General features: G+C 40.3%; 1 protein-coding gene across 1 annotated transcript in view; it reads right to left on the minus strand.

The window, feature by feature from the left end:
* The window catches only part of IL31RA (interleukin 31 receptor A), a 61610-nt gene that overhangs the window by 12192 nt on the left and 36023 nt on the right, over positions 1-13395 (minus strand). The window contains exons 7-8 of the mRNA XM_086700775.1: positions 7576-7655; positions 5080-5296 (exon numbers count right to left, since the gene is read on the minus strand). Coding sequence (XP_086556901.1) covers positions 5080-5296; positions 7576-7655 — 297 coding nt within the window. The remainder of the gene's footprint in view (positions 1-5079; positions 5297-7575; positions 7656-13395) is intronic.

Here is a 13395-nt window from a genome sequence, read left to right on the forward strand (position 1 = left end):
AGCAGGAAGAAGGAAGGAAGGAACTCCCCTAGATGGTTCTGAAAAAGCATAGCTCCATCAACACCTTGGTTTCAGATTTCTAGCCCCCAGAACAATGGGATAATAAATTTCTGTTGTTTGAAGCCACTCAGTCTGGTACATTTCTATAGCAGCCCTGGGAAGAACACACTGCACCTTTGGCCTGGCCTTCCCTTCCCTGACATTGCTTCCTTCACTGCCTTTTCTGGTCTCCCTGGAGGCAGTTTCTCAGTAATTACTTGCACACAAATCTTAACCTGAAGACAGGAGTGAGTGTTGATTCCTAAGCCCACACCTTTCTTTACCAACACTGGCTATCAGAGGAACAGGAGTCAGGTCGAAAGAGCCAAATATGCTGCAGGGAAGAAGAGAACAGCCCAGGCTCTGGGCCACAAGAGTGTGGAAAAGGTTCAATTAAGCCATAAGTCAACCTTCAAAGGGCCTGGGTAGTGTCAAAGGGTGCTGAAAGAGAAGTTTCCTAATCATCACTCTGCTGTATATATACTAATTGCTGAATCCTTCCATTATTCACCAAGAACTTTTGAGCACTTTCTCCAAATACACCATACCCCCAGGAGCAGGAGAAAATCCATATTCTTCTGGGGAGAGGGGGAAGGGGCTTTGACCACTAATACCTTTAAGTTCTTGCCGTTTGCATGAAAGCAGTCACTGTGGGCCATCACATATAGTCCTCAGGTGCTATGGTGCCTCGACTTAGCCAGCTGTCCTAGCCTATCCTCAGCTCTTCCCCAAGAGTTCAACCTCCTTCTGACTCCCCACCACAAAATGGCTGTGCTCTTCTGGGCCCTGCCTCAGATCACTCCAGAGCCACCTGCTGGCTAAGGTCTTTTAAAACCCAGAGGATGATCAGACCAGATGGAACCTGAAGGTGTATCTATTCCAAACCCTTATTTTAAACATGGTAAAATGGAGTCCCACAGAGGTAAATAACCAGTTCAGTGTCAAACAGCATCAAATCCAAGGTTCTGAATAAAGCATATTATATAAATTTGGATCGTGGAGACCTGTGTTTGAATTCCACCTGAGAAACCATGGGCAGATTCCTAAACTCTCCCGAATCTCAGCTTCATCGTCTATGAAATGATTCCACAGCATCTACCTGATGGGTCATTTCAAGGCTAACATTAAACTGACCTATGTCATCTTATCACAATGCCTAAAATATACTAACAGTATATGATAATTATACTTAAAGATTGTTATAGTTATTACAATTAAAACTATTCTCTACTTGACTCCATTTTATTAAATAAAATTCTGTAAAGCATTACTTTCTTATATGTCTAAAACAGGGATCTTTATACTTTCTCTGTAAGAAGCCCAATAGTAAATATTTTAGGTTTTATAGTACACATGGTCTTTGTCACAACTATTCTACTCTATCACTGTTTCTTTTTTTTTTTTTTTAATTTTTTTTAACATTTATTTATTTTTTGAGACAGAGAGAGACAGAGCATGAACGGAGGAGGGTCAGAGAGAGAGGGAAACACAGAATCCGAAACAGGCTCCAGGCTCTGAGCTGTCAGCACAGAGCCTGATGCAGGGCTTGAACTCACCAACCGCGAGATCATGACCTGAGCTGAAGTCGGACGCTTAACCGACTGAGCCACCCAGGCGCCCCGTATCACTGTTTCACAAAAGGTGATACAAGGAAATGTAAACAAATAGGTGTGGCTGTGCTCCCATAAAACTTTATTTACAAAAACAGGTGCCAGGCCAAGTTTGGTCCACAAGCTGTAGCTTGCCTACATCTGGTCTAGGATCATTATAACTAACGATCACACCAATGCTTCTGACACAAATCAAGTACCTTCAGAATTGGGAAAAATAAACAACAAACCCTATGGGAATTTAGCTAAAATATATTTCATAGTATTTGTGAAGTTGATAATCCATGTCTAATAAAAATTTAATGAGGGGCGCCTGGGTGGCGCAGTCGGTTAAGCGTCCGACTTCAGCCAGGTCACGATCTCGCGGTCCGTGAGTTCGAGCCCCGCGTCAGGCTCTGGGCTGATGGCTCGGAGCCTGGAGCCTGTTTCCGATTCTGTGTCTCCCTCTCTCTCTGCCCCTCCCCCGTTCATGTTCTGTCTCTCTCTGTCCCAAAAATAAATAAACGTTGAAAAAAAAAATTTTTTTTTAAAAATTTAATGAGAAATTGTATTAACAATGACAATAGTAGTAATTAGCATTAAATAAAGCATTTTACTTTTTAAAATGTTTATTTTGGGGCGCCTGGGTGGCTCAGTCGGTTATGCATCCAACTTCGGCTCGGGTCACGATCTCACGGCTCTTGAGTTTGAGCCCCGCGTCGGGCTCTGTGCTGACAGCTCAGAGCCTGGAGCCTGCTTTGGGTTCTGGGTCTCCCTCTCTCTCTGCTCTTGCCCTGCTCACACTCTGTCTCTCAAAAAGTGAATAAACATTAAAAAATATTTAAAAAAATAAAAATAAATAAAATGTTTATTTATTTTTTAGGGAGAGAGAGCAGAGGACAGGCAGAGGAGAGAGAGAGAGAGAAAGAGAGAGAGAGAGAGAGAATATCCCAAGAAGGTTCCTCGCTGTCAGCTTGAACCGTGAGATCATGACCTGAGCCAAAACCAAGAGTTGCATGCTTAACTGACTGAGTACCCAGGTGCCCCTAGGCAAAGCATTTTATTTTATTTTAAATATTTATCTTTTTTATGAATATAATTTATTGTCAAATTGGCTTACATACAACACCCAGTGCTCATCCCAACAAGTGCCCTCCTCAATGCCCATTACCCATTTTCTCTCTTCTCCACACCCCCATCCACTCTTAGTTTGTTCTCTGTATTTAATAGTCTCTTGTGGTTTGCCTTCCTCCTTCTCTGTTTGTACCTATTTTTTTTCCCCTTCCTTTCCCCCATGGTCTTCTGTTCAGTTTCTCAAGATCCACATACGAGTGAAAACATATATCTGTCCTTCTCTGACTGAATTTGCAGCAGCGTAGATGGAACTGGAAGGTATAATGTTTATTTATCTTTGAGACACAGAGAGACACACAGACAGAGTGGGGGGGGGGGAAGGGCAGAGATAGAGGGAGACACAGAATCCGAAGCAGGCTCCAGGCTCTGAGCTGTCAGCACAGAGCCCAACGTGGGGCTCAAACTCACGAACTGTGAGATCATGACCTGAGCCAAAGTCAGACACTTAACTGACTGAGCCACCCAGGCACCCCTAGGCAAAGCATTTTAAATATACAATCTCATTTCATCATCACAATAGCTCTATGAAGTAGGTGTTACAATAAAATAACTCCATTTTACAAGCAGCTAAGGTTTAGAGTTTAGATAACATGCGCAAGGTTTGCAGTGCCTAGATACTGTAGTGAAAAAGTAAAGATATAACTAAAGGGCTGTTGGACTCCCAAGCCTAGGTTTGTATCCCCTATTCTTTACTGCCTTCCACTCCAGGGCAACACCAAGAAATTGGGATTACTATGCAGCAGTGCCTCTATTAACAAAGAATGTTTACTCAATGACACATGCATTTGTCAGAAACCTCATCACTAGGGGTATTAGATAGGTAGTAGATAGATAGTATCTTGGAAACTAGGATTCCAGGAACTAAGAATGGTGGGGAATGATATTAAATACTAAAATAATGTCAAGTGTAGCTCAAATGTCATGTGTACAACTGACCCTTGAACAACATGGGGGATCAGGGGCACCAACCCCCTGAGAAGTTGAAAATCTATGTATAACTTTTGACTCTCTCAAAACTTAACTACTAATAGTCTACTGTTGACTGGAAGCCTTACTGATAACATAGTTGATTAACACATATTCTGTATGTTACATGTATTACATATTGTATTTTTACAGTAAAGCATGCTAGAGAAAAGAAAATGTTATTTAGAGAGTGATAAGGGAAAATACATTTATAGCAGTGTACTGTAAAAAATTTGCATGTAAGTGGACCCACCCAGCTCAAACTCATGTTGTTCAAGGGTCAACTGTATATAGGAGTTCTAACATGAAGCAAGGCAAGAAATGGGTTAAGTTTAAGGAGAAGAGAAAGAAAGGAATATAGGCAAACAATTCTAGAGCTAGTAGTACAATGCCGGAGCCAGTCTAGGTCTAAGTAAAGAGAAGTGGAAAAGTGGAAAAGTGCATTATCTGACTATGATGTGTTTCAACAAAGAGTTACTGAGCACCTTTTGTATGCAAAATACTCTATGCCTGTTCTAGCTGTTGCAGATGAGGGAAGTGGTGTGAGGAAGAGGAAAAGTAGGAAAAGAAAACAAAATTCTCTGCACTCATGGAACTTGTATCCAAATGAGGGAAAGATAGGCAACAACATAAATGAGAAAATCTATAGACTGAGAAACATATTTATAGAGAAAAATAAAGTAGGGGAGAGGAAACCCCTTGCCTGCAATTCCTTGCATAAGAATCAAAGAAGATATTTTATTCCAAAATGGAATATAAAATATGAGTTTGCCTAGGAGCAAAACCACTTAATCAAAAGTGTAATGAGTGGCTCCTGGATGGCTCAGTCAGTTAACTGTTCAACCCTTGATTTCAGCTCAGGTCATGATCTCACAAGTTCTTAACATTGGGCTCCGTGCTGACAGCATGGAACTTGCTTGGGATTCTCTCTCTCCCTCTCTCTCTCTGCCCCTTCCCCCCTCCACACCCCCCAGTGCACATACACTCTCTCTCTTGCTCTCTGCGAAAAATAAATAAACATTAAAAAAAAGAGGAAAAGGAAGAACACAGAAGAATGAGCAAATGAAGGCTGAGACATAGTCAACACTGTGAGGAGAAAATCCCAAATACAGAACTTCTAGGTGTGTGACTTTGTCTCATATGACTTTATGAAGTCTCTGATTTTCAATACAGGCTTTGTTCCAGGCTCATTAATTACCACAAGAGTTTGCTATCCTCACCATAACCTAAAAAGTTCCCACTTCATTTTCATTTTGACTTGAGAGAAACACAACCCTTGAGAGCAGAGGCATTACTTCCTGGCCAACTAGATGGGGCCAGACATCTAAGGAGAAGTTTACACTGTACTTACACTTTTCATCAATAGCTGGAATCCTCAGGGTGGCCACCGGAGATTCCCCAAGAGAATTATAAGAAACCACACAAACCCAATAGGTCTTGCCTCCCAGATACAGTTCAAGCTTCTCGTTAGTGGTGTTCAATGTCTTTGTGAGGTTAGTACTGTTTTCTGGAAAGTACCATATGTTGTAGCCAAGTGCCTTCTCCAGGACTGGGGCTCCACTTGCCTTCTGAACCCAAAGGAAACAAAATTTATTGCCAAAAACAAGAAAAGACAGGACAGGCAGTGAGACTGTGATAAATGGTGAGGATGAGGGGTGAAGGGTAATGTTAATTATTAAGTGCTAAACTACAATTTAGGCAATTACCCTTCTGGGATTAATAACACACCCTGTGCTGTGATATTAACCCTTCAAGGGCCAAAAGAGATTTGCTAAGTGGCCCCTTGGTATCAACCCTTAACATAAGTCTAATTCCATGAGGCTGAACTAGGAGAATGCCAAGCCAATGTAAGGAAGTCACCCCCATATTCTTTGGATGCTTATCTTTCTTTCTATCTCGCAGGCACAGGACAGTATAAATTAAAAATCTGAGGAATTCCCTCCAAGAACCCCAATTCTGTTCTGGCCCTGGGTAATCTCTTGTCTGGAAGCTTCCAAGGGTTGGAAAGTATTTATATTGCTGCATAAAAAGCAGCATGCCTCCTCCTTTGAGGAGGGAGCTAGTTTCCCTAGACCAGGCAGGCACATCAGGTATCCTAGCGAAGAGGCCTGAAACATTTAGGTCCTAAATCTGTAGTGAGAAGCCTAAGGTGACCCCAGGGGCTCTAAGCCAAACTCTTATTTGCAGCCTTGAACTTGAACCTACTATCCATATGTTTTGCCTAGGAATCAGCACGCTGAGTATTCCCCAGGAATTATAGGGCTTTTCAGTTGTTCACTTTATGTTACTGATAACACACCTAGATAGAGTAGAATGACTGAATGTAAGGTCAGACAGGACTTCAGAAGTCACTTTGTCCCACTGACATTTCAGTTCAGGAACTGACATAGAGGCTTCCATGACATAAAAGGTCAGAAACTCCCTGATGACTCGGAGTCTTTTACCTCTTGGGATAATTCATTCTCTTTTTTAAGTAACAGCTTTATTGATATATAATTCACATAACACAAAATTCACTATTTTAAGGTATGCAATTAAGGATTTTTGGTTTTTTTTTTTTTTTAGTATATTTGCAGAGTTGTGCAATCTTCACCACCATTCAGTTTTAACCAATCTTTGCTAACCAACTTTAATTCTTAGAAGACTCTCCTGCTGAGGCAAAAGAAAGACCAGTCTCCAGGTGAGGAGGAGAAGGAGAAAGGCATTCAAGTCCATTTCATCTATTTCACATGTTGGCCTACTTGGCCCAACACATGTGGCTGCCCACATGTGGAAATGGGCCACTGTTTGCTTTCCCTCCCCCAAAATCATGTTGACAGAGTGATTTGTTTCCACACTTAATCACTGAGAAAGATACCACGACATCTAGGATTGATTCTTAAAGATTTCCCAGTGACACTGGTTGTGCCCTCCCTGGCCTGTTGCCTCTACAACCCGAGGGTGCCCATGGCCCTGGGGTGTGAAGGGAGCAAGGAAAGGTAAAGGATGCTCCAGTCTTGACATAACTGGGATCAGAATATCATTTGGTAAAGCAGGTGGTTTCTCCATTTTCAGAAGTATTTTAAACTTGCCTGGACTTGAGCAAGCATGAAATAATATGATGACTTATGCCCTGAGAACTCTGGACACTAATAAAGAGTTCTGATATTTCACTGCTCTATTCTCTTTTTTCTCCCTACTAACTCCCCAGTCTTTTCTCTCCTGGTTCCTGGCTGCATTTTTCTTTTCTATTTGCCCTTTTCCTTTCCTGTTTATTCCCTTTTCCCCTCCTTTTCTGTCCTTTTTCCTACCTGCTCTCTTCTTTATTTCTCCTCTTCTCTGCATGCTGCCTCCACCTTCTCCTTTTGTCCTCAATCCCAGGCCTCCATCCTAGGAAAGACCATTTGGCCCCTGCTCTGTCCTTGCACCCCAGTGTACCCTACTTGCCCTATGTGCAATATATGTTTTCAATCACCTCAGGACACATTAGTGAGCTGATCCCAAATCAGTGTTCTTCTCCAATGTGGGGGTGGGTGCTATGCAATTTTACACTGCCTTCTAATGCTGCTAGCCAGGGGTAGGTGGGGTCCCCAGAAGGTCAAGGTGCCCTCTGCACTTGCACTTTGTACCTGTCTTATATGTTAATGTTTCAGTCCAAGGAAGAGAGGATGCAGGGTCTGCAATTCACGTTTAGGCCATCTGTAAGATAACCTAGAAGGCTTTGTGAGCTGGGAAACCATTGTGAGATGTGAGGCATTATAAAGCCTCTAGGAAAGGAAATTCAGGAGGTAAAAGTTGAAGAATTATTCTTCTTGGAGGTATAAGAGACCAAGGGTTTGAGACAGAAAAAACAACATAAGGAAATCACCTTCCACATCAACTGCACTAGCCTTCTTCCATCTACTGTGGCGGGTCTCAGGACTCTCCACAGATCCAAGCCATGTGGAGCTGTAAGGAAACAAGAGTGAGGTACTCAACACAAGATGGAAGCTGCAACTGAAAATGGTGAGATTAGCTGGGCTGTCTGTTAAAAATGCAGTTAGGAAGCATTTGCTGGAGGAAGCCAGTAGGGGGAAGGTGGTCGGTGGAGCAGCATTGCAACAACCAATGCTGTCTTCATTTTGTGGCCAAAGGAGTGGCATCAACTAAAAGTAAAAATTTAAACTGCTCTTGGATCTGATGACTTAATGTAAGGCAAAAGAAAAGTACAATAGACCCTATTATAATATTATTTGTCATTGAAATCCGGATTGAAATGTAACATCTCATGTCCTATCATATATAACGTCTACATACCTTACAGCTGGGAATGACACAGATAACTGACAAGGAGATAGACACATAGGGGCACCTGGATGACTCAGTCGGCTGTGACTCTCAGTTTTGGCTCAGGTCACAATCTCATGGTTTCTTGAGAGTCCCGCATCAGGCTCTGCACTGGCAATGTGGAGTCGGCTTGGGATTCTCTCTCTCCCTCTCGCCCTCTCTCTCTTCCCTTCCCCCATTGTCTCTGTCTCTCCAAAAATCAATACACTTTAAAAACAATTTTTTAAAGGAGATACATAGAGATATATTATGATATTATATACACTATTATATATACTATATGGGAGTGGGGATGAGAGAGACAGAGCACAAAAGATCTTCTCCCAAAAAGGATGAAACTGTATACTTAAAATGTTATAAAATCTAAGAAAGAATTAAAGAATAAAGGGACAGAGAAATCATCTTCACTAGTTCACTTGAGCTTTAAACTGAATGATCTTCATGGCAGAAGAAGGAAAAAAAGATCATATTGAATTGTATATTTCTCATAGCCTATTAAAAAGCAAACATATGAAGGGGTAACTATTTCTGATTATGGGTACTGAATTAATAAATGGAATTTATCATATGGATCCTCTTAAAAAGATATAGGGTAACCTAAAGGCCAACGTCTGCAATCGGAGTTGAGCAAAAGTACAGAAATATGGCATGTGTACCTTATATTTATCTTCTATAAAATGCAAGGGCATAATGTTAAACCTGATTTATACATTTCTGTGGTGAATAACATAATCCAAGACAACACAGTTTAAGTGTATTAACTTTGGATGATCTAACCATACAGGGATAATTTCAAAATGCTGAATGTCTGATTTAAGAATGATCTACACACTTTAGCCATGAGAAGAGAGCAGAGAATTGTAAGGAACTGTACCAAAGCCTCTAATCTGGAGAAGGAATGTCTCTACTTGAACATGCAGTTGATGAACTCTGAATTTTTTCTTGAGGAATAACATAGCTGAAGATACTGTAAGCAGGTCTGCAGAGAATGGGGTCAACCACTCAGGCTAAGATCTAAACTATTTTAGCGCTGACAGACTGTTTTCAGGTATCTGAAATCACACTTCAAGTGATTGGGTGTCTTAAAGTGAAATTACTGAACTCCAACTGAAGACAACTCCGTAATGCAGAAAAATGATCCAAAGGGCAATTAAATCTTGTCACCAATGGAGAATCATATTTCTACAACTACTCCTGTCTACAAGCCAATGAGATGTCAGCAAAGGCAGAGTTCAAGTTCAGAGTCAGTTAACCAAATGAGCCAACCAACAGCCCCATAAACTGATTATTAAATAACCAATCATTCCAGACACTTGGTTAGAAATATGAGTGAAATTCTCCTTAGATTTATCCCATTTAGTTTAGATTTAGTTGTAGTACGAAGTGATAGTAAATGAATTTAATTAGGCATTTTCTCCTTTCACTGAGGCCACTATTTCCTGCAGATAAAGTTCAAAGAGGAACAGTCTTACTAATATAGATTTCCCACAGATGCAGCTTTTAGTAAAACCACTACCTAAGTAGCATGTATATCTTCTGCAATTAACAGCCAAGTTTCCGTTCACCATGAGCTAGTAATGGACTTGCAGTATAATCAAAGTTAGAAAAGTGATAGTTCTGGGGGTACCTGGGTGGCTCAGTTGATTAAGTGTCCAACTCTTGGTTTCAGCTCAGGTCATGATCTCAAGGCTCGTGAGTTTGAGCTCCACAATATGGCCCATGCTGAGAGCACAGGGCCTGCTTAGGATTCTGTCTGTCTCCCTCTCTCTCTGCCCTTCCCCTGCTTGTGGTTCCTCTCTCTCAAAATAAATAAATCAATTTTTAAAAAAGTAGTAATTCTGTATTCACAAAAGAGCAAAATTAAATTTTTCCAAATCCATAAAAATATCTACATATTCAAAGACATCAATTCTTTGGACCCATTAGCAACAACTTGATGCTATGTTGTTTCCATTACAATCTGATAATACCTACAACCACCACCAGTTAGACACTTCACATTCTTACTGGTGCCTTGCTGAAGACCAACAATAAGAATGTTTAACTTTTGGGGCACCTGGGTGATTCAGTCAAACTCCTGACTCTTGATTTTGGCTCAGATGATGATCTCAAAAGATCTAGCCCAAGTTGGGCTTTGTGTTGACAGTGTAGAATCCCCTATTTGGGATTCTCTCTCTCCCTCTCCCTGCTCTTCCCCCTCTCCAATCAAAATAAATAAACTTTTAAAGAAACAGAAGAGTTAACTTTTAGCAAGTGTCACTATACTAAGCATTTTACCTGAATTATCTCATTTAATCTCTAAAGCCCTATAATTAGGTACAGCAGTATTATTATCTCCATTTCTGAAATACAGAGAAGTGAAGCTTCTAACTGGGCAGTGTTACAAACTTTTAGGAAATAAAGCCAGGATCAAAATATAACTACATCTGTGGCATATAGTAGAAATTAGGATTTGCTGGGGGCTGGGTTGTACATTTCATCAATTTTCTCTAGGATCCTTTAAAAATGAAGAAAAACAAAAGTAAAAGTTCTATAGTGATGACTGTGATTTATAAGTGTTGGTTTGATTCAATTAGCCAAAGGCAGAGAACACCAGCATCTAGTGTTATGCTAATTAATAATAGCCAAACTAGCCGAAATAATACATCAGCTGAAATGGTAAATCTTGTTTCTGGCAGCAAAACAAGTGGATAAAATGGACATTAGAGAGTTGGCTGGGCTGTCATGAGTTAAATTAAGACACGAGCCATAATGGTACCAGGAGGTCACTGGAAAGAAGACTACCAGCTACAAAGAGGAGAAGGGCAGTGCAAAACATGATTACACCTGAAGTGGAACTTAATCCCCCAGACCACCTGCCAAAAGGTGTAGCAAAGGCAGAGGATGCTTTGCTCAAAGACAGTGCATGCATTGCATTTGAATTTTTTAAAAGGGAGGGCCCAGTTAAGACAACAACTGAGTAGTCCCAGTGATTATAAGCAATGGGCCATTTTTTGCTGTGCAATTTACACGCTGTTTGATATTTGTAAACTGTTCTATTTGTATTCATTTGACACTCTGAGGTGATGTTGTAGAGTGTAAATGTGTTGCCAAATATTGTATGTAATTTTAACCAAAAGTTACACTAGATCCACAACCTGACTTGTTTCAGTCATGTCTGCATTCTTATTTATGTAGGATTTATTGAGCCCTTACCATTTGTAAGGCGCTATTCTAAGTACTTAAAGACATATGACTTGGGATTTTCTATGACTTTTTCTTTACTGCTAGAGCCTGGCATAGAAGACTAGATGCCTGAATAGCATAGAAGAATGGAATCTTAGGGTGACAAGAGCTTTCAGAAGTCATCTAGTACAATTTACTATGTACTGCATGAACCCCTGTATTGTAACCACATCCACCAAGGGGTAGTTCAGACTAAGCATGAACATCTTCAGGTGGGGCTACAAAATTCAGAACATGGGATTATTTCCAGACATCTGACCATATCTGTGAATGTGCTAAACATCTATTAATACCAACTTGGTCTCGTAGGAAACTCAACCAAGATCCACAGGAATAAGCTGTTGTCATATGAACCAGGGAACATAGAAATTGACTGCAGATGTTACCTGATACCAGTGTGGTACTTGGCTATAAAGGAGAAGAAGAAGGGCCTGAAATCATGGCCGGGTGTGTGGTTTTGGGAAATGTATGGGCTAGAACCCCATGTGTCTTACATACAAATGAGAGTAAAGCCTCAGAAAGTTTTAGAAGGATCAGAATTTTGCATTTAATCTCCTTATTTCAAAAGATGTGTGACCATCACCAAATATTCATCTAGTCATTCATTCATCCATTCATTCATCATTCATTGTGTCAGACTGAAAAATGGGCCCCAAAGACTTAAGTCCTAAACCCTGCAGTTTGTAAATGTTACCTTATATAGCCAAAGGGACTTTCAGATGTGATTAAGTTGGCATCTTGAGTTGGGAAGATTATTCTGAATTATCCGAGTTGGCCCTAAATGTTTTCATGAAGGTCATTAGAAGAAAGAGGCAGAGACTTAATACAAAAAGGGAGAAAAAAGTAATGTGATGATGGAAGCAGACATTAGATTGATGTTCAATATATGGGGGAAGGGGTCATCAGCCAAGGAATACAGGTAACCATGAGAAGTTGGAAATGGTAAGAAAACATAATACCCTCAGAGTCTCCAAAAGAAAACAACCCTGCCCACACCTTGACTCCTGGACCTCTGATTCCAGAACTATAATAGAAAAAACTGTGTTAAACCAGACAGACACCCAGTAAAAAAAGAGAACTACAGGCCAATATCCCTGATTAATATGGATGCAAAAATTCTCAGTAAGATACTAGCAAATCGAATTCAACAGCATATAAAAAGAATTATTCACCATGATCAAGTGGGATTCATTCCTGGACTGCAGGACTGGTTCAACATTCACAAATCAATCAATGTGATACATCACATTAATAAAAGAAAAGATAAGAACCATATGCTCCTGTCAATCGATGCAGAAAAAGCATTTGACAAAATTCGGCATCCTTTCTTAATAAAAGCCCTCGAGAAAGTCGGGGTAGAAGGAACATACTTAAACATCATAAAATCCATTTATGAAAAGCCCACAGCTAATATCATCCTCAATGGGGAAAAACTGAGAGCTTTCGCTCTGAGATCAGGAACACAAAAGGGATGTTCACTCTCACCACTGTTGTTTAACATAGTGTTGGAAGTGCTAGCATCAGCAATTAGAAAACAAAAAGAAATCAAAGGCATCAAAATTGGCAAAGATGAAGTCAAGCTTTCACTTTTTGCAGATGACATTATACATGGAAAATCCGACAGACTCTACCAAAAGTCTGCTAGAACTGATACATGAATTCACCAAAGTTTCAGGATACAAAATCAATGTACAGAAATCAGTTGCATTCTTATACACTAATAATGAAGCAACAGAAAGACAAATAAAGAAACTGATCCCATTCACAATTGCACCAAGAAGCATAAAATACCTAGGGATAAATCTTACCAAAGATGTACAAGATCTGTATGCTGAAAACTGTAGAAAGCTTATGAAGGAAAATGAAAAAGATATAAAGAAATGGAAAAACATTCCGTGTTCATGGGTTGGAAGAATAAATATTGTTAAAATGTCAATACTACCCAAAGCTATCTACACATTCAATGCAATCCCAATCAAAATTGCAGCAGCATTCTTCCCGAAGCTAGAACGAGCAATCCTAAAACTCATATGGAACCACAAAAGGCCCCAAATAGCCAAAGTAATTTTGAAGAAGAAGAGCAAAGCAGGAGGCATCACAATCCCAGACTTTAGCCTCTACTACAAAGCTGTCATCA

The sequence above is a fragment of the Puma concolor genome, chromosome A1, assembly GCF_028749965.1.
Source record: "Puma concolor isolate L17-30 chromosome A1, mPumCon1.1.hap2, whole genome shotgun sequence".
Lineage (NCBI taxonomy): Eukaryota > Metazoa > Chordata > Mammalia > Carnivora > Felidae > Puma > Puma concolor.